The 18,857-nt window shown below is 43.1% G+C and overlaps 1 protein-coding gene across 1 annotated transcript; it reads left to right on the top strand.

Moving 5' to 3' along the window:
- The first annotated feature begins 3,132 nt into the window (after nucleotides 1-3,132).
- On the top strand, nucleotides 3,133-14,306 carry LOC123520290. Its single transcript, XM_045282467.1, has 4 exons — nucleotides 3,133-3,181; nucleotides 7,273-7,376; nucleotides 13,037-13,252; nucleotides 13,525-14,306. The coding sequence occupies exons 2-4, from the start codon at nucleotides 7,274-7,276 to the stop codon at nucleotides 14,007-14,009; spliced, it is 804 nt and encodes a 267-aa protein (XP_045138402.1). The 5' UTR covers nucleotides 3,133-3,181; nucleotide 7,273; the 3' UTR covers nucleotides 14,010-14,306.
- The last annotated feature ends 4,551 nt before the right edge of the window (nucleotides 14,307-18,857 follow it).

The following is an 18,857-nucleotide window of genomic DNA, read 5'->3' as shown; positions in this document are numbered from 1 at the left end:
AGACTAGAGAAAGTTTACCGGGCGGAAGATGAAGAAAGAGACGGAAAGAGAGAGGGAGAGGGAAAAAGAGAGAGAAGAGATAGGGACAAGATACACATTGGGTAAGGAAGGGAACACAGGTGCATAGGACAGGTATCAAGCGTCCAGGAATGCGAGAAAGTGGCTGAGAGAAAGGGAAAGGAGAGGGACTCGAGGCACTACCCAACCGAGGGGCCTCTGTCACTACCTGGCTCTCAAGGTTATCTGCCTGCCTCCATGACTGCTTCACGCCCACCGCACGGGGCCCCATCCTCCTCCATCCTCAAAGACCTGAAGAGAAGAAGGAAGGAAAGGGAAGGGAAGGGAAGAGGAGGGCGGGAGGGGGGAGGAGAGTAGAGGTGGTAGAACGGGTAGGGATAGAGATAGGAAGGGAAGGCAGACAGGAGGGTAAAGGGACATGCTCCTTACACAACCACGGACAAACCACGCTGCCTGGATCCAGGAACTCGCAACCTGATACTAACTCTTTTTCTTTTAAACATGTTGGGGTTTATAGCACTTGTATTTTTGTTTCTCCCTGGTAAGGAGTGCTAGTGTTGACACAAGAGACCAGGAGATTCTTGCACGGGTACTCAGAAGATCTGAAGGAGACATGGAAGGTGACAGAGAAACTTACGGATGGAGGCAAAACCCAAAGATGGATTAAGATACAGAAGTATTATCCGCTGGAGTAGCAAGAACGAGGTCCTAGAGGAGGTGTGTGGGGATGGAGATGGGAATATGATGGATAAAAGATAGTTAGAATGGGTGAAAGATGGCTGGAATAGCTGAAAAGTGGAGGAATGGAGGAAAAGAGCTGGAATAGATGAAAATGAAACTGAAAGTGTGGAAAATGGCACAGGACGGATGAAGTGGATGACTAGATTGAAATGGATGGAGGCAGGTCTGAAATGAATACATAATTTGAAATGGATGAAGAAACATGCAGAGTAAATGAAATGTCCCTGGAATGAATAACGGGACTGAAACAAATGATGACATGCTTGGAACAGACGAAAACATGTCTGGAATAAATTACACGTGCCTGGAATAAATGAAGGAACTGGACAGGATGGAGAGGGGGACTGAACTTAAGTGGGACAGATGAAGACTGGAACGGAATAAATGGAGACACGGCTGGAATGGAGATAGGACTGAAGGTAGAACGAGAAGAGAGAGAGAGAGAGAGAGAGAGAGAGAGAGAGAGAGAGAGAGAGAGAGAGAGAGAGAGAGAGAGAGAGAGAGAGAGAGAGAATGACAGGAGAGTTAAGATATGGGAAAATGTGAGAGGTTACATGGACAATGATAGCGAAAGTGAGAGCAGATAAACCTAATCGTGGGACGGGCGCGCGTGTGTAGTGACTAGTGAGCGAGAGAGGCTGCCAAGTAAGGAGGGGCTGCGGAGCGTGGGGGAGGCGAAGAAAGGTGCTTGGGTGGGGAGAGTTTAGCAGACTACACTACCTCAGTTCCTGGTCGTGGCCGTGGTGGAGAAGATGCCTGTGCCACACACAAAAAAGTGGTGGTGTGGAGGTAAGCCTTGGCCTAGCGGGTGAGGCTTCCCTTCCCCTCCTCCTCCTCCTCCTCCTCCTCCTCCTCCCCCCCGACCTTCCAGAACCACAGTCATGGTCTTTCTCCCCCTACCTCCCTCCTCCTCCTCCTCCTCCTCCTCCTCCGCTTCGTCCTACAAGCTTATAGTGTTTCGCCACCAGCAAAAATGGAAAAACACACGAGTATATAAAGGCAATTATGAAGATCCTGTCAGTTCTTAGAAATTATCCATCACTGGGAGAGATGGATGCATTGATGTGTGTCCGTGTCTGTGTCCGTGTGTGTGTGTGTGTGTGTGTGTGTGTGTGTGTGTGTGTGTGTGTGTGTGTGTGTGTGTGTGTGTGTGTGTGTGTGTGTGTGTGTGTGTGTTTGAGGTCGCTGGGCAATCATGTTCAATATTCTTCCTACTTCCTGACTTCCGTTGCGTCCCTCTTTCCCCCCCCCTCTCTCTCTCTCTCTCTCTCTCTGTGTGTGTGTGTGTGTGTGTGTGTGTGTGTGTGTGTGTCTGTCTGTCACTCCCTTCCCTTCTCTCCCCCCTTCACTTAACGCATCCGGGAGCAAACAGACGGAGAGGATGGTAAAAGAAGAGGAGGAGGAGGAGGAGGAGGAGGAGGAGGAGGAGGAGGAGGGAGGATGAGGAAGAGGAAGAAGGGGGAAGGAGGCTTTCAAGGTACAAGATCGAGGAAACCTGTAAGGAAGAGAGGAGGGAAGCGTAACACACTATGAAGAAAAAACGAAAAAAAAGGAGAAAAAAAATGAGGGATGAGTTGAGGAAGATAGATTGCTGTATGGAAAAAGGAGGAGGAGGAGGAGGAGGAGGAGGAGGAGGAGGAGGAAGATTGCATACCAAAAAGTGCCCTCCTCCCTTCCTCCTATGTCCTACGTGCCCCCAACACAGCTTCCCTGAGGCTTATCCCCCTCCATCTCCGGCACCCTACGCCCTGGACTTTCCGAGCTCCGTGCCTCCTTGACTTTGGGTGTTCACTGGTCTGGCTGGAGCCACCCTTTGTTGTCAAGGAGCACCGAGTATGTCTGGAGGCAGCGGATGGAGAAGCAGTGACGAAGGAGTGAAGGGGAGGGTAGTGCGGGGTTTTAGTTATAATGATTTGTATAATACTTGCACCAGTATGTAAAAAAAAAGCACTCTGCTCTCTCGCCATGACTATTTTCAAAGGCCACAAAGATGATTAGCCGAGTTCTCAATACTGTTTCCTCTGTAAGTATTGTAAAAATCTTGTTCATCTGGCTCTAAAACTGTAGAAAACACCTTAAAGATTCCGTGTAGCTTTGAATATATATAGAGTCTTCTGAATGGAGCGGTGGTGAGGCGCAGAAGTGTTTCAGAATATGGTCCTAAGTTTGCTGCGTTGTGGCGGTGTGGTGGCAGTGGTGGCAGTGGTGGCGGTGATGAAGTGAGGTTATAGGGGAGAGATGATAATGGTGGTGGTCGTGGTGGTAGAGGAAGTGGAGGAAGGACGTTGATGGTGATGATGGTGGGGGTAGTGGAGGCAAGGGGGCGGTCATTGTGGAAGAGGAGACGATGGTGGTGGTGGCGCTGAGTATATATAGGATGATCGGTGCACGCTAAGGCAACATTCCCTCTTGTCTCCCCGAGGTAGGTGGACGCGACTCACCCTCCGCTCCTCACAGTGTTGCAGTGTTGCTTGCTTGTGTCGCTCTCTTCAGGATTACGTGCAGTGCTTCTCATCCCTCCTCCTCCTCCTTGTGGTGGTAGTGGTGGTGGTGGTGGTGGTGGTGCTACTCATCCATCTCCAGTACTGTCATCATCATCAGCAGCATCAACAGTACAATATTCATTCATTCTGTGCTTTCTCTCTCTCTCTCTCTCTCTCTCTCTCTCTCTCTCTCTCTCTCTCTCCTTATTCTCCTTTTCAATCTCCTTGTCATTATTCTTCTCTTCGTCCTCCTCCTCCTCCTCCTGTTGTTTGTATTTTTCACCTACCTACAATCACCACCACCACCACCACCACTACTACCACCATCTTCAGCACCATTATTATACTAGCACATTCATTCATATTGTGTTCTCCTTTTCCACGTTCTATTCCAGTATCTATTTCTCCTCCTCCTCCTCCTCCTCCTCCTCCTTTTCTTCCTTCTCTTCCTCCGCATAGTGTACATCACCTACAAAGCCCCGCCATGTCCACTAATCCACGCCTTCAGGGTCTCTTGTGTTGCTTCCACTTCTTTATCAATCTTTTCATCTTTTCTGCTTGTGTTCTTACTTTTATCCACATTTTTTCTTTGTTTCTTTTTATTTCTTTACTTTCTATATTTTTTTACCTTCTTTCTCAACCGTTGTTTAGATTTGTTTTCGTTTTTTTTGTATTTTTTTTTTTTTTTTGTCACTTTTCCTTTCCTTTTCCGTTTCCTCGTCTATCATTTCTTTTTCTTTTTTTCATTTTACTTTCTATCTACTATTAGTCTTCATTCATATTTTTGCGTTTTCTTTTTGTATTCTTTATCTTTTCTATCAAACCGCCCCCGCCCCGCCTTTTGTTTCCTTCTTTTTGCCGTTCACTATCCACCTTTTACTCATCCCTTCTCTGTTTTGCATATGTCACACACACACACACACACACACACACACACACACACACACACACACACACACACACACACACACACATTTAGGTCTCTGAGTCAGTCTCTTTCATTTATTCATTTATTTTATCTATTTTCCTCCTCTCAATTTACACTTTTGAACTCTGTACTTTTAAATACAATATGTTTTAAAAAGACGAGGAACAAAAAGTCATTCTTACATTCACAACGGAAATCCCTTGCACGCACACACAAACACAAACACACACACACACACACACACACACACACACACACACACACACACACACACACACACACACATAATAATGAGCTCTGAGCTCGCTCCGTAGGGTAACGTCTGGCTGTCTCGTCAGAGACTGCAGCAGATCAAACAGTGCACACACTAAAAACAATAACACTTTCTCACACTCCTGTCAGTCTCAAAGTTCTCTCTCTCTCTCTCTCTCTCTCTCTCTCTCTAACCCGCTCATTTGACCTTCATGTGTTTATCAGAGAGACAAGAATATAACACTCTGGCTTACTTACTTTTACTTATTTCTCTTCTCCAGCTACTCATTTGGCGCCACACCCACCCCACTCCCTCTCCCTCTCTCTCTCTCTCTCTCTCTCTCTCTCTGCAAAGATCACCTTCTTATACCCTCTTAAAATCCCGCGAATCTAGTTTTTATATTACGATACCTTTAAAAACCTGCGCGGGTCATGATGCTCTTTTTCTCTTCTCTTTTTCGTGTATGTCTCTTCCTACTTTCTCACTCCCCACTGCCATATCGAGGGTCGGGCCACGGCTAAGTAGGGTGTGGAGTCTCTTACGAACACTGGTTACTTATATACCTGTCTTGTTATGATAGTTCAGTGTAACGTGTGTGTGTGTGTGTGTGTGTGTGTGTGTGTGTGTGTGTGTGTGTGTGTGTCTTAGCGATTGGTTTCTTTCTCTTCCTCAGTTTGCAAGTGATGGTGGTGGTGGTGGTGGTGGTGGTGGTGGTGGTGGTGGTGACGAAATGTGTTACCTATAGCAACTCGTGTGTTACTCAAGAGAGAGAGAGAGAGAGAGAGAGAGAGAGAGAGAGAGAGAGAGAGAGAGAGAGAGAGAGAGAGAGAGCGCCTGTGCATCTTTATGTTCGTGGGGAAGTAGAAGAAAACGGAACCACGTGAGAGCCAGTGAGTGAAGAGTGAGAGTGGGCGACCCCGAAACCGCCTCCAGGAGTTGAGGAGTGGTAGGGAGAGGGGAGAGAGAGAGAGAGAGGGAGAGGGAGCAGGAGGGAAGAGTGACCACAGATAGTTATGAAAGGTCCCAAAAAGACGTGGGTGAAGGTATGGAGCGAGGAAGCAGGGAGGAAAGGAGGAAGAATTGCGAGATGCGCTGAAAACGGGGAGGAGGAGGAGGAGGACGATAAGCTTTTCCAGAGAGAGAGAGAGAGAGAGAGAGAGAGAGAGAGAGAGGAACTGACTATTAATAAAGCTGATTGATATTATGTGAACGTGCCCAGCGTCGCATCCTACCATGTCCCTTTCTTCCACCTCCTCCTCCACCTCCTCCTCCTGCTCCTCCTCCTCCTCCTCCACCTACCAGAGCAGAAGGTCGTTCAAGCCTTTCACTCCTCACCACCAGTAATTAAGCGGAGTGAAGGGAGAGGAAGAGGAAGGGAAGGGGTGATAGGGGTTAGCTTAGGTTCTCTTGTCCTTTCTGCCTCTCCCCACCGCACCACACCATACCACTACTGGCTTCTGAACACACACACACACACACACACACACACACACACTCTCTCTCTCTCTCTCTCATTAGGTTTTCGTAAGAGTTTATTTATTGGATGGATTTAATGAATACAACGAGTCAAGGCCCGAAATGTCACTTGTGTGTGTGTGTGTGTGTGTGTGTGTGTGTGTGTGTGTGTGTGTGTGTGTGTGTGTGTTAGTGTGTGTGTTCACTGGTGTTTATTTTCATTGCGAGTATTCATATTGAGGTTTCTATTGCATCTATCTCTCTCTCTCTCTCTCTCTCTCTCTCTCTCTCTCTCTCTCTCTCTCTCTCTCGTGTCATAATGCATCTCAATATTTATTTTTTTCTTTTCTTTTCCTTTATCCCGATTTTTTTTTTATTACTATTATTCTTATGCGAGTTTCCATTCTACTCCAACTTTGGCCACGGCAACTCCACTGACTTCCATAACGTTGTCCCTTAACTTCCTTGGTTCACGAGAGCAGAAGACCTGTTCCTCACAATTAGACGGGAAGTTCCGAAAGAACACTCCAGGAAGACGGGGAATATCCAAGCTTCGAGTGTTCCCCACAGTCTATATATACCTTTTCTTGCTCCTTTTTATTTATTTATCTATTTTTTTTTATTAGCACGTGCGAGTTCATACCAAGAGTCAGCAGTCAGTAAGGCAGAGTCATGTACCAGTTTTTGTACAGTTGGCACTTCTACTGATTCACTTCTTCATCTGAACCAATCATTGTAACGTTAACTTATCTTTTTCTTAGGAAATGTTATGTTTTCTATCATATCCATTGCAATCTGTCCTCTTTCTTTTATGATTCTAGTTCTCTGTCTCTCTCTCTCTGTCTCTCTCTCTCTCTCTCTCTCTCTCTCTCTCTCTCTCTCTCTCTCTCTCTCAGACAGAGAGAGACACACACACACACACATATATATATATATATATATATATATATATATATATATATATATATATATATATATATATATATATATATATATATATATATATATATATATATATATATATATATATATATATATATATATATATATATATATATATATATATATATATATATATATATATATATATATATATATATATATATATATATATATATATATATATATATATATATATATATATATATATATATATATATATATATATATATATATATATATATATATATATATATATATATATATATATATATATATATATATATATATATATATATATATATATATATATATATATATATAACATATTGACTCGTGGATAAGCCATGGAGGGTGGCCCGCATAGCAAGATAATGTTGTGTATCTGAGTGTGATTCTCTTTCTTTGAGTGCTGAAAAAGAAAACATAAAAAAAAAATCGTTTCTTCTTTCCAGAATGCGAATCTACTTGCTTCTGGCGGTGGCGCTGGCGGTGGTCTGCTCCGTAGCAGCCCAAGGCCGTGTGTTGGCGTTGCCGGAAATAGAACTATGTGATAATCGTAAGTAAAGGAAGAGAAAATGTTGTCACTGTCACTGGCATTACAGTTATTTATTCATTTTCTTTACAAAGACACTAACTTAGTGTTTCTATAATACAAATAAAAAAAAAAAACCTTAACCTAAATAGAAAAAAGTAAATAAACAAACAAACAAACAAGAAGGAAGAAAGGAAGTACAAAGGTGCGTCGCCACTGAAGATCCACCGTGTGCTCATACATATTATTAAGACGGTTCGCAGAACACATGCTGTACTTAGCGAAAGGCTGTCAACGCTTTGAACGCTTGTTTTTTTTTTTTTTTTCTTGTTTTTTTTTACGTAGGGTAGAGGGCCAGCCAAGGGCAAAAAAATGAAAGTTAGAAAAAAGCCCACTTGAGCGCTGGCTCTCCAAAGAGTTCAAAAAGTGCCAAAACCGTCAGCCAGAATTAGGGGAGCAAATGCCTCGATACCTCCCTCTTAAAAGAAGACAAGTTGTAGGAATTCGGAAATACAGATGCAGGGAGGGAGTTCCAGAGTTTACCAGTGAAAGGGATGAATGATTGAGCGTACTGGTTAACTCTTGCATTAGGGAGTTGGACAGAATAGGGATGGGAGGAAGAAGAAAGCCTTGTGCAGCGTGGCCGCAGGAGGAGGGGAGGCATGCAGTTAGCAAGATCAGTAGAACAGTTACCATGAAAATAGCGATAAAATATAGAAAGGGATGCAACATTTCGGCGGTGAGAAAGAGACTGAAGACAGTTAGTCAGAGGAGGGGAGTTGATGAGACGAAAAGCTTTCGATTCCACCCTATCTAGCAAAGCTGTGTGACTGGAACCCCCCAAAACATGCGAAGAGTACTCCATACAGGGACGGATAAGGCCCTTATACAGAGTAAGCAGTTGGAGGGGCGAGGAAAACTGTCGGAGACGCCTCAGAACACCTAATTTCATAGAAGCTGTTTTAGCAAGAGATGATATGTGAAGTTTCCAGTTAAGATTATGAGCAAAGGACAGACTGAGGATATTCATTGTGGAAGATAGTTGTCTGGAAGGTTGTGTCGAGTTGATAGATGGAGGAATTGAGTTTTTGAGGCATTGAAAACTACTAGATTTTCTCTGCCCCAATCGGAAATCTTAGAAAGATCGGATGTCAGGCGTTCCGTGGCATCCCCGCGTGATCTGTTGATTTCCTGAAGGGTTGGACGTCTCTGAAAGAACGTGGAAAGATGTAGGGTGGTATCATCAGCGTAGGAGTGGATAGGGCAAGAAGTTTGGTTAAGAAGGTCATTAATGAATAATAGAAAGATAGTGGGTGACAGAACAGAACCCTGAGGAACACCACTATCAATAGGTTTAGGAGAAGAACAGTAGCCGTCTACCACAGCAGCAATAGAGCGGTCGGAAAGGAAACTTGAGATAAAGTTGCAGAGAGAAGGATAGAAGCCGTAGGAGGGCAGTTTTGAAATCAAAGCTTTATGCCAGACTCTATCAAAAGCTTTTGATATGTCTAACGCAACAGCAAAAGTTTCACCGAAATCTCTAAAAGAGGATGACCAAGACTCAGTAAGGAAAGCCAGAAGATCACCAGTAGAGCGACCTTGACGGAAGCCATACTGGCGATCAGACAGAAGATTGTGAAGTGACAGATGTTTGAGAATCTTCCTATTCAGGATAGATTCAAAAACTTTAGACAAGCAAGAGATTAAAGCTATAGGACGGTAGTTTGAGGGGTTAGAACGGTCACCCTTTTAGGAACAGGCTGAATGTAGGCGAACTTCCAGCAGGAAGGAAAGGTAGAAGTCGATAGACAAAGTTGGAAGAGTTTGGCCAGGCAAGGTGCAAGCACAGAAGCACAGTTTTTGAGAACAATAGGAGGGACCCCATCAGGTCCATAAGCCTTCCGAGGGTTTAGGCCAGCAAGGGCATGGAAAACATCATTACGAAGAATTTTGATTGTAGACATGAAATAGTCAGAGGGAGGAGGAGAGGAGGGACAAGCCCAGAATCGTCCAAGGTGGAGTTGTGAGCAAAGGTTTGAGAAAAGAGTTCAGCTTTAGAGACAGAAGAGATGGCAGTGGTGCCATCAGGATGAAATAAAGGAGGAAAGATGAAGAAGTGAAGTTATTTGAGATGTTTTTGGCTAGATGCCAGAAGTCACGAGGAGAGTTTGAGTTTGAAAGATTTTGACATTTCCTATTTATGAAAGAGTGTTTGGCAAGTTGAAGAACAGACTTGGCATGATTCCGGGCAGAGATATAAAGTGCATGAGATTCAGGAGATGGAAGGCTCAAGTACCTTTTGTGGGCAACCTCTCTATCATGTATAGCACGAGAACAGGCTGAGTTAAACCAAGGTTTAGAAGGTTTAGGTTGAGAAAAGAATGAGGAATGTACGCCTCCATGCCAGATACTAACACCTCTGTTATGCGTTCAGCACAAAGAGATGGGTCTCTGACACGGAAGCAATAATCATTCCAGGAAAATCAGCATAATACCTCCTCAGGTCCCCCAACTGGCAGAGGCAAAACGCCAGAGGCACCTTCGCTTTGGGGATCCTGCGGAGGGATTGGAAAAATAGGACAAGATACAGAAATGAGATTGTGATCGGAGGAGCCCAACGGAGATGAAAGGGTGACAGCATAAGCAGAAGGGTTAGAGGTGAGGAAGAGATCAAGAATGTTGGGCGTGTCTCCAAGACGGTCAGGAATACGAGTAGGGTGTTGCACCAGTTGCTCTAGGTCATGGAGGATAGCAAAGTTGAAGGCTAGTTCACCAGGGTGGTCAGTGAAGGGAGAGGAAAGCCAAAGCTGGTGGTGAACATTGAAATCTCCAAGAATGGAAATCTCAGCGAAAGGGTAGAGGGACAGAATGTGCTCCACTTTAGAAGTTAAGTAGTCGAAGAAATTACTATAGTCAGAAGAGTTAGGGAGAGATAAACAGCACAGATGAATTTAGTTTGAGAGTGACTGTTAAGTCGTAGCCAGATGGTGGAAAATTCGGAAGACTCAAGAGCGTGGGCACGAGAGCAAGTTAAGTCGTTGCGTACATAGACGCAACATCCAGCTTTGGAATGAAAATGAGAATAGAGAAAGTAGGAGGGAACAGAGAAGGGGCTACTGTCAGTTGCCTCAGACAGCTGTGTTTCGGTGAGGAAAAGAAGATGAGGTTTAGTAGAGGAGAGGTGGTGTTCCACAGATTGAAAATTAGATCTAAGACCGCGAATGTTGCAGAAGTTAATGTAGAAAAAGTTGAGGGAGGTGTCAAGGCATTTGTGGTCTTCAACAGGAGAGGTGTCCGACCTGGGGACATTTTTGGTCCCCTCCCCAGAGGGGGACTCCGAGGCGTTGTTTATTTTGGGTCCCATTTTTCTTTTAAATTTTGATTTGGAGTGAAGGGTGTATGTGTGGTAAGTGCATGTAGTTTTGTGTGAAGAAGGAGAGCTGTCTTTAGAGGGTAGGCTGTGAGTTGTGAGACACAAAGGGAAACATTCAACGAGATCACAACTAGCTTTAATGGAAGGTTCACAGCACCTCCTGAACTAGTGCTATTAGATCTCACTGGGAGTAAGTTATTGTTTCGGTAGGTGTCTACTACCTCCTCCTGTGTGTGTGTGTGTGTGTGTGTGTGTGTGTGTGTGTGTGTGTGTGTGTGTGTGTGTGTGTGTGTGTGTGTGTGTGTGTGTGTGTGTGTGTGTGTGTGTGTGTGTGGCATGAAGACGGAATAAAGGACAACAGACAACTGAGTGGCGAAGCAGTGGAATGTCATTGAAGAAGAGGAGTAGTATCTGGAAGGTTGTGTCGAGTTGATAGATGAAAGAATTGCAGAACTCCGCCTTCTTAGCAATCTGTAGAGGATTTGTATATCATATAAGATGGTTCACTTACTGTAGTAATCTTTAATTCTGTAAAAGTTTTAGACAGCTGTTTGCATAGTTGTCACCAATCCGCGTTGAACTCAAGAGATGCCTCCCTGAACTAAGTTGATCCTTAAGTACGAACCTTTCAGACTAAACATTACCTAACCCAATTTTTTTTCCTACGTGTGACTTACCTTTAGGCAATGCCACTACTTCCTCGTGAAGTTTAAAGTACCCAGGTAATTACAGAAAAGCAACCCACCAAGTCCACTCCCGAGGCAAGAGCGGACCCACCACCTGACTCGTAACTAAAGCGAGCGCGGAATGACGCCCGTGAGTTGTCGAGACACTGTGGCAAACCTTATTATATACGTATGTGTTCGATCCCACCTCAGCTGTGGCCTCGCAAAAAAAAAAAAAAAAAAAAAAAGCATGAAAGTGAACGAATGTGTAAAAATGTGCTTAGCTGTGTAAGTCACACGAGAAAATAACACAAAGTTATTACAGTCATATGAACTACTTGAGGCACACAAAGTGTTCCAGACCTGTCTGTGAAAGGAATCCCACTGTGCACACGATCTGTACACAGGTTTTGGGAGGCAACTTTGATTTCAATGTGGTTTTGTGACTTAACAATAGAAGATCGCTGTCTAAAATTTTATATTTTTGTGCTACAGTAAGTAAGGTTATGAAGTTGATAGATATTTAAGAATTTTCCTGTTGAGGATCGATTTAAAAACTACAGGAAATCAAAGCAACAGGACCGTAGTTTGACATTTTATAAGCGGTCACCCACACTTAACCATTTCAGAGGTCAGATTAGAGAACAAAATGACTGAAATGTAGGCGCACAGCGAGACTAAGAGTGGATGACCCATCAACTCTGTATGGGAAGAGTATGTACACGTTATGAGAAAAAGGGCGATAGAGCAGTGGCATAATTGTAAGACAAATACAGAGAATGGGACTCGAAAACTAATATCCTTTGGTTATATTCTATAGGAGTATTAAGAAGGTACAGCACATCCTTTTCTTGATAAATATGTGTAGTAAAGAATAGTGAAATAAAGTTTTGAGGCATCTAACACAACGAACTTCCTTGCACTACTTGCGAAAGATTAGTGTTAATTAAGCTCTCCGTAACTACAGAGTGCACGTGACACACCAAAACCAGAAGAGCAACCACTTCTATAACACATTTCACGGGATTTTTATTATTATTGTCATTATTATTATCATTGCTATTGTTATTATTATTATCATTATAATGATAATAATAATGATGATAATAATAATAATAATAATAATAATAATAATAATAATAATAATAATAATAATAATTATTATTATAATTATTATTATTATTATTATTATTATTATTATTATCATTATTATTATTGGAGGAGGACGTGGAAAGATAATAATAACAATAATAACAATAATAGTGATGATGATGATAATAATGTATAGACACTCGGATAAGTTGGAGGAGGAGGTGGAAAGAAACACAGGTTTAAGGAGTTGAGTTTATTTCCGACTAGTTTCGCTTGTGGATTCTTCAGGGGAACTGAAGAAGCCCCTGAAGAAGCCACAAGCGAAACTAGTCGGGAATAAACTCAACTCCTTAAACCTGTGTTTCTTTCCACCTCCTCCTCCAACTTATCCGAGTGTCTATACATTATTATTATCATCATCATCACTATTATTGTTATTATTATTGTTGTTATTATTATTATTATTATTATTATTATTATTATTATTATTATCATTATTGCTATCATTACTGTTATTACCCCCACTATCACTACCATTTTTCCCTTCGCCACAGGCCCAAAGCAGTGGAAGTTCCGCAACCACTATTATTTCTTCTCGTGGGACCAGGATGGCCCAGACTTCAAGGAAGTAAATCCTAAAACAGGACAACTAGAAGGTAGCAAGGTTGACTGGCTGGAAGCTCGCAACTTGTGCCGTAAGCGATGCATGGACGCTGTCGGCATGGAGAGCGAAGAGGAGAACAACATGATTTTCGACTTTATCAAAAGACGTGAGTAACGAAGCTCTCTCTCTCTCTCTCTAATATATATATATATATATATATATATATATATATATATATATATATATATATATATAGATAGATAGATAGATAGATAGATAGATAGATAGATAGATAGAGAGATAGAGAGATAGATATACGCCATCGGCCGCGATGATTGTGACATTCTCTGGTATTCATAAATTTCTTGTATCGTCAAGACCTCTTTCTCTCCTCCATGCCGTCTTCCTGCACGTGCCTTTAACCTATTCGTTCCACAGGCAACATCACGTACATCTGGACGTCTGGCCGCCTCTGTGACTTCAAGGGGTGCGATGAGCGCGAGGACCTGAAGCCCATCAGTGTCAAGGGATGGTTCTTCTCCAACACCAACACTAAGATGGCCTCGACCAACGCATCGCCACCAGGCTGGAAGTACCAGCCATGGAGCGACAAGGGCCACACCGGTGGACCGCAGCCAGACAACGCTGAGTTCGATATCAACCAGACATCGGAGTCTTGTCTCGGCGTACTCAACAATCTGTACAATGACGGCATCAAATGGCACGACATTGCCTGCTACCACAAGAAGCCCTTCATTTGTGAGGACAGTGATGAACTACTTCGGTACATCGAGGGACAAAAGCAGCAACTGCTACAACAAAACCGCCCAGGGAACCAGGGACAGGGAAACCGGGGACAAGGAAACCGAGGACAGGGGAATAACGGCAACGCCAACCAGCGCGCACGAGCACATTTTGGTTAAGTTTTCACCACAACCCTTGAAACTTTTCCATTCTCCCTTGTGCAAAACTTTGTTAGTTAAGTTTACCACACTGTCCATCTTTGAAGACTGATACAACCCCATCAACACAGCCATACAACCGGCAAGGCCATGAACATCTTAGTGGCGGCCTTGTTCCAGTCTTCTGCTTATTTATTGTTAATACGACGCACTAGCGCCGTATGTGGCTGCTGCTCACAGTAAACACGGCACTCAGCCCGTTATTTATTGTAACACCACGATAATTGTGCTGTTTTCATTAATAAAACGCGATTGTTATTCTACATGTTTTTATCACAAAAAATTTATCCTGAATCTTACAATAGGATCTCGCCGCGAGGCCTGCTGCATGATCATATCCTCATGTCAATTCTACCTGTCTTTTTCTTTCTTTCTATTTTTTTTTTCTGTCACGTGTTTGTGTTATTCACTGTGTTGAACAAAGACAAAAGTTTCCCGTATGAGAGCCACACTGACTTGCAGCATTCACTGCATGGGAGCCTCACGCATGCAATGTTTCCTTCGAGTAATTATCAGAAATCAAAGAGGGCAGAAAAAAGAGGAAAAAAAAAATTGAAAAGGAAGTAAGAAACGCGCCATAAGAGAGAGAGAGAGAGAGAGAGAGAGAGAGAGAGAGAGAGAGAGAGAGAGAGAGAGAGAGAGAGATTTATGGAAGAATAGAAAGCTAACCTTCAGTTCGGTAGCAAGGAACCATCGCTGCGCCGTCAAGCTAAATCACTCCGGAAACCCAGAGGCCGAAGACGCTGGAGGTGCTGAACAATTTCCCAGTGGACGCAACAGTGACGGTCACACACCATCCACTGCAGGCTGAGGAAATCATAGAACACTTTTCATAAAAAAAAGATGAAAAATATATAAATGAAATTATATAAATAGATTGAATAGTGACAACAACAAGAGAACTAAATAAAATGAATGAATAAATAAATAAATTAATTAATTAATTAATTAATATATATATATATATATATATATATATATATATATATATATATATATATATATATATAAATGAATAAATGCATAGGTAAGTAAGAGGATAATAAATAGAGAAATAAGAGATGTGCCTTTAGCTAAGACCGGACATTTATATTCTTAAGTGAATACGACGATATTAGTGGATCAGCAGCTAGGAGTTTGCGATTACTTTTCTCATACTACAATTGCAGTATACAGTTTTCTAAATAACAGAGGATGAAAACAGGAGTCATGTACAAAGGTGATAAGGGAACCGAGCAGCAGTAACTGGTGTGTCTTACGTGTTTCCTGCACACTCTTTAAGGCCCCATGGCAGCGGCCTCGCGGCGGGTTTCTTGTTTCCATCCCTGTCTCTTGGCACAGGAACGGAAGGGGAATGGGGAGAATTCTAACACCGATGAACGTTCTCGCAAAGCTGGCAAGTGACCTGGTTTTTATACTCGTGGCGGTGGTGGTTTGTACAAATGTCAGGCGAAAGCAAGAAAGACTCATTGGTGAATGTATGAGTAAAACACGTTGCTCCACAACAACACACTGTCAGCTGATGTCTCTTCCTGTGCAAAGAACACCATCATTAATCGAACAACCACCCTTCATTATACTGCAATACAGAATATCTAAGTCAGCATATTGGGGAATAATTTATGGAAACATGGTATTGATATTGATGAGTAAGTTGAGCGAGAGAAAGTGAAAAGTTTAGCCGAGGAAAGTAATGTCTTAATGACAGCAGACAACAAGTGACGAAAACAAAGTTATCATCTAATACACTCGTTGCTGAGATCTTACAATATTGTTTCGTAATAAAATAACATGCATTATTTATGAATAAAACCTCGGATGTGTGTCAATGCCTGCGATCCACTGACACCATCTTTTTTTTTTTTTTTTTTTTTGCGTCGAGGCTTATAGCGCCTGTAGGCTCACTTGAAGAGTGTGTAAGAAGGCGCTGTTCAGCTTCCGCCCATTAGTGCGCAGGCAATTTTATTTATAGTGGTACCCATATTAATGCCCATATCACCCCTCAAGCTCATCTTGGGTGTAACCACCTAGAACCTGGGTATCATGGTGACATGTAGGTAACTTTAAACCACTCGACAAATGGCAAAGTGTTCAAGGCGGTACGTGGTGGGATTCGACCCTACGCGTGGACGTCTGCCCGATCCCACGCTCACCACCTTATCCACTCCGCCACCGCCTCCATCTCAGTGAGTCGAGTGGAAGGAAGCAAGGCATGCAGGCAATTAGTAGTGTCTCGTGAACTATGGATGTAACCACCACTGGGACCTCACCTACCCTTACTAACTGAAAACTTAAGTTACGCGCACTAAACGATGAGAAAAAGTCTGAAGACAATCACCCAGAAAAGAGTTCATAAGACGAAAAACTTTTGATTTTACCCTTTCTAAAACAGCAGTATGAGTGGAACCTTCCCATGTGTAGCATATTCCATAAATGGATGGGTAAGGCCCTTACACAGAGTTAATTGCTGGTGGTGTGGGGGGTGAAAAAAAATGTTACTTTGGAGATAGTTAAATAAGTAAATTAATAATACTCGTATGGCGATCTCTCTCTCTCTCTCTCTCTCTCTCTCTCCGGTGGTGGGGTGTGAGCATAATAAAGGCATCTGATAAGTCAATCAATCATGCCTGACCCGCTCCAGGCAAGGCGATGCTCTGTTACTGAATAATTATGTGCAGCCGTGGAGAGCGAAAGTCGGAAATATACGCTAGCTGGACCGGGGCGGCGTCAGCCGAGAGATTGTTGACGGAAGCCAGTGAGAGATTGGGTAGCGTAAGTGTAGAGCAACTGAGGCTTGAATGTTAATTGCGGAGGCGTTCTCTGCACTAGGCGTCAATTGCGAACGGAACAATGCAATTCTACAACAATAATGAAAGCACGAATTATGTGTCGCTGAAAACGGAGGAAGACGAGGAGACAGACGAGTCTGGAGGCTGACGAGGCAGAGGTCGGCATCTTGCGTCACAGGAGACATGTCGTGCACACGCAAGAAGGTAACGAAAGTGAAAGCAAAAGTGCCGGATGAAAGTGCAAGGGAAGTTAGGTAGGCCGATGAAGCTGTATCTGAATGTGTAAATAGCTCGTCTTAGGACCGATTGTCTGCAACAACCTAAATGTTCACCCTCAAACATTACCTAACTATCTTCTACTTTCTCCACTCCATGTTTTCTAATGGAGCCTGGGAAAAGGAAGTCAAGCTCTGCGTATAATGGAGCAGAATATCAATAAACGGTTTCGCGTTTGTCTCATAAGTACTGCACATACGACTGCCTCTAGAAGTGTGTGTGTGTGTGTGTGTGTGTGTGTGTTGCTTACATTTACATTACACGCATGCACTCCACTCATCACAACACTTATACAAACAGTACAGTCCACCACCCGTGGTCGTGGACACGCGGAGGAGACAGTACACAAGTAGCCCGTGCCCTAAAGGAGGAAGGAGAAAGGAGCGGCACCACAGATATTCCTTCCTCCCTCCATGGCTTCATGCTCTGTCAATCACGTAAGGGAGTTTACTTGCTCTGCACTCTTGTTGTTGACGCCTGATCGAGACCACTTAACGGAAGCAAGAAGTCTACTTGCCTGGGACACACAATACTGACTCCTTCCGGATGAGAGCAACACCTGACAAACGGTGCACCGAGGTGTTTCGAACTCCGCGTCGATACTCACTGACTCACTGTACCTCTCTAATAATATACGAAGCTGTTGTGTTTCTCTCTCTCTCTCTCTCTCTCTCTCTCTCTCTCTCTCTTTAAAAGTAATTATAATATAAACTCAACATACAGTATGTAGTTAAAATTTTTTAGCTACTAGTTACGTCATGCATCGGCAATGTTGGTACGTACTCTCTCTCTCTCTCTCTCTCTCTCTCTCAGACACCAGCCGGAATGGACAATTTTTCATGAAGCTCTTGATGAGTTGGAAAAATTGGCCGCATTCTGACGACTGACACTTACAGCAAAACTGCTTTACCGCAACATTTATAGGCTACGAAGCCGCGTCCATTATGTAAGTGAATGAGATAATGTTGATTACCGATAGTAACGACTACATTTCTCTTTGTCAAATATCGAAAGTAGCTATACCTACAGTTATAATGAATAGCGTCTGCTTAACGAGAGAGAGAGAGAGAGAGAGAGAGAGAGAGAGAGAGAGAGAGAGAGAGAGTTCGGGCAGTGAATATACACACACACATAAAAGTGAATTAAAAAAAAAAAAATCAAGAAAAAAAAAAAAAAAAAAAGAAGACCGTTGATATTCAGTTTCACACACATACGTACGCTTGCGTCGCGCACACATTGACTGGTCAGTGTCTCACGGTTCACTTCATAGGTTCAGCTTCGGTGTTATAATATCTACGTACATACGGCTCTCTGTCCTTAACAACTACAGGTGGCGAGGCGTGTGGGTCGCCGTGTGCAGGCAGCAATGAGGTGAGTTTGAAGCATAATCATGAAAAGACCATAATTGTGACTTTTAGATAACTTTCAGCTGACGGCTCTGTAGTATGATATTGATATGTGATATTTTACTAAGTGGCTTATACTTACATATAATAAGGTACCATTTAACTTGATATATTTTCTCTCCTTTCCTTGTACTTAGAACCAGCACAGGGATATGCTTGACTGTCCTGCTTGCCTTTTGGGGTACCCTGGGCAGCTCGGCAGTAGTGAAAAAGGATAGATCTCGAAGACAGGCAATTGGTGATGGTGGTGAAGCAAATGATGGCGATGTTGAAGAGGAGGTGGTTGTGACTGGTGGTGGTGACAGTGAGCCAACACTCTCTGTACCACCAGTAAATGA

Source organism: Portunus trituberculatus, chromosome 46, assembly GCF_017591435.1.
Source record: "Portunus trituberculatus isolate SZX2019 chromosome 46, ASM1759143v1, whole genome shotgun sequence".
In the NCBI taxonomy this organism is placed as follows: Eukaryota; Metazoa; Arthropoda; class Malacostraca; order Decapoda; family Portunidae; genus Portunus; species Portunus trituberculatus.
This window is presented reverse-complemented; position numbering and strand designations above follow the sequence as displayed.

What these genes read in the sequence shown, in the direction of transcription:
- LOC123520290 (XM_045282467.1), top strand. Translation starts at nt 7,274, where the DNA reads ATGCGAATCTACTTGCTTCTGGCGGTGGCGCTGGCGGTGGTCTGCTCC. An exon ending in AATAGAACTATGTGATAATC is followed by an intron (nt 7,377 to 13,036) that starts GTAAGTAAAGGA and finishes CCTTCGCCACAG; the next exon opens with GCCCAAAGCAGTGGAAGTTC. An exon ending in TTTCGACTTTATCAAAAGAC is followed by an intron (nt 13,253 to 13,524) that starts GTGAGTAACGAA and finishes TTCGTTCCACAG; the next exon opens with GCAACATCACGTACATCTGG.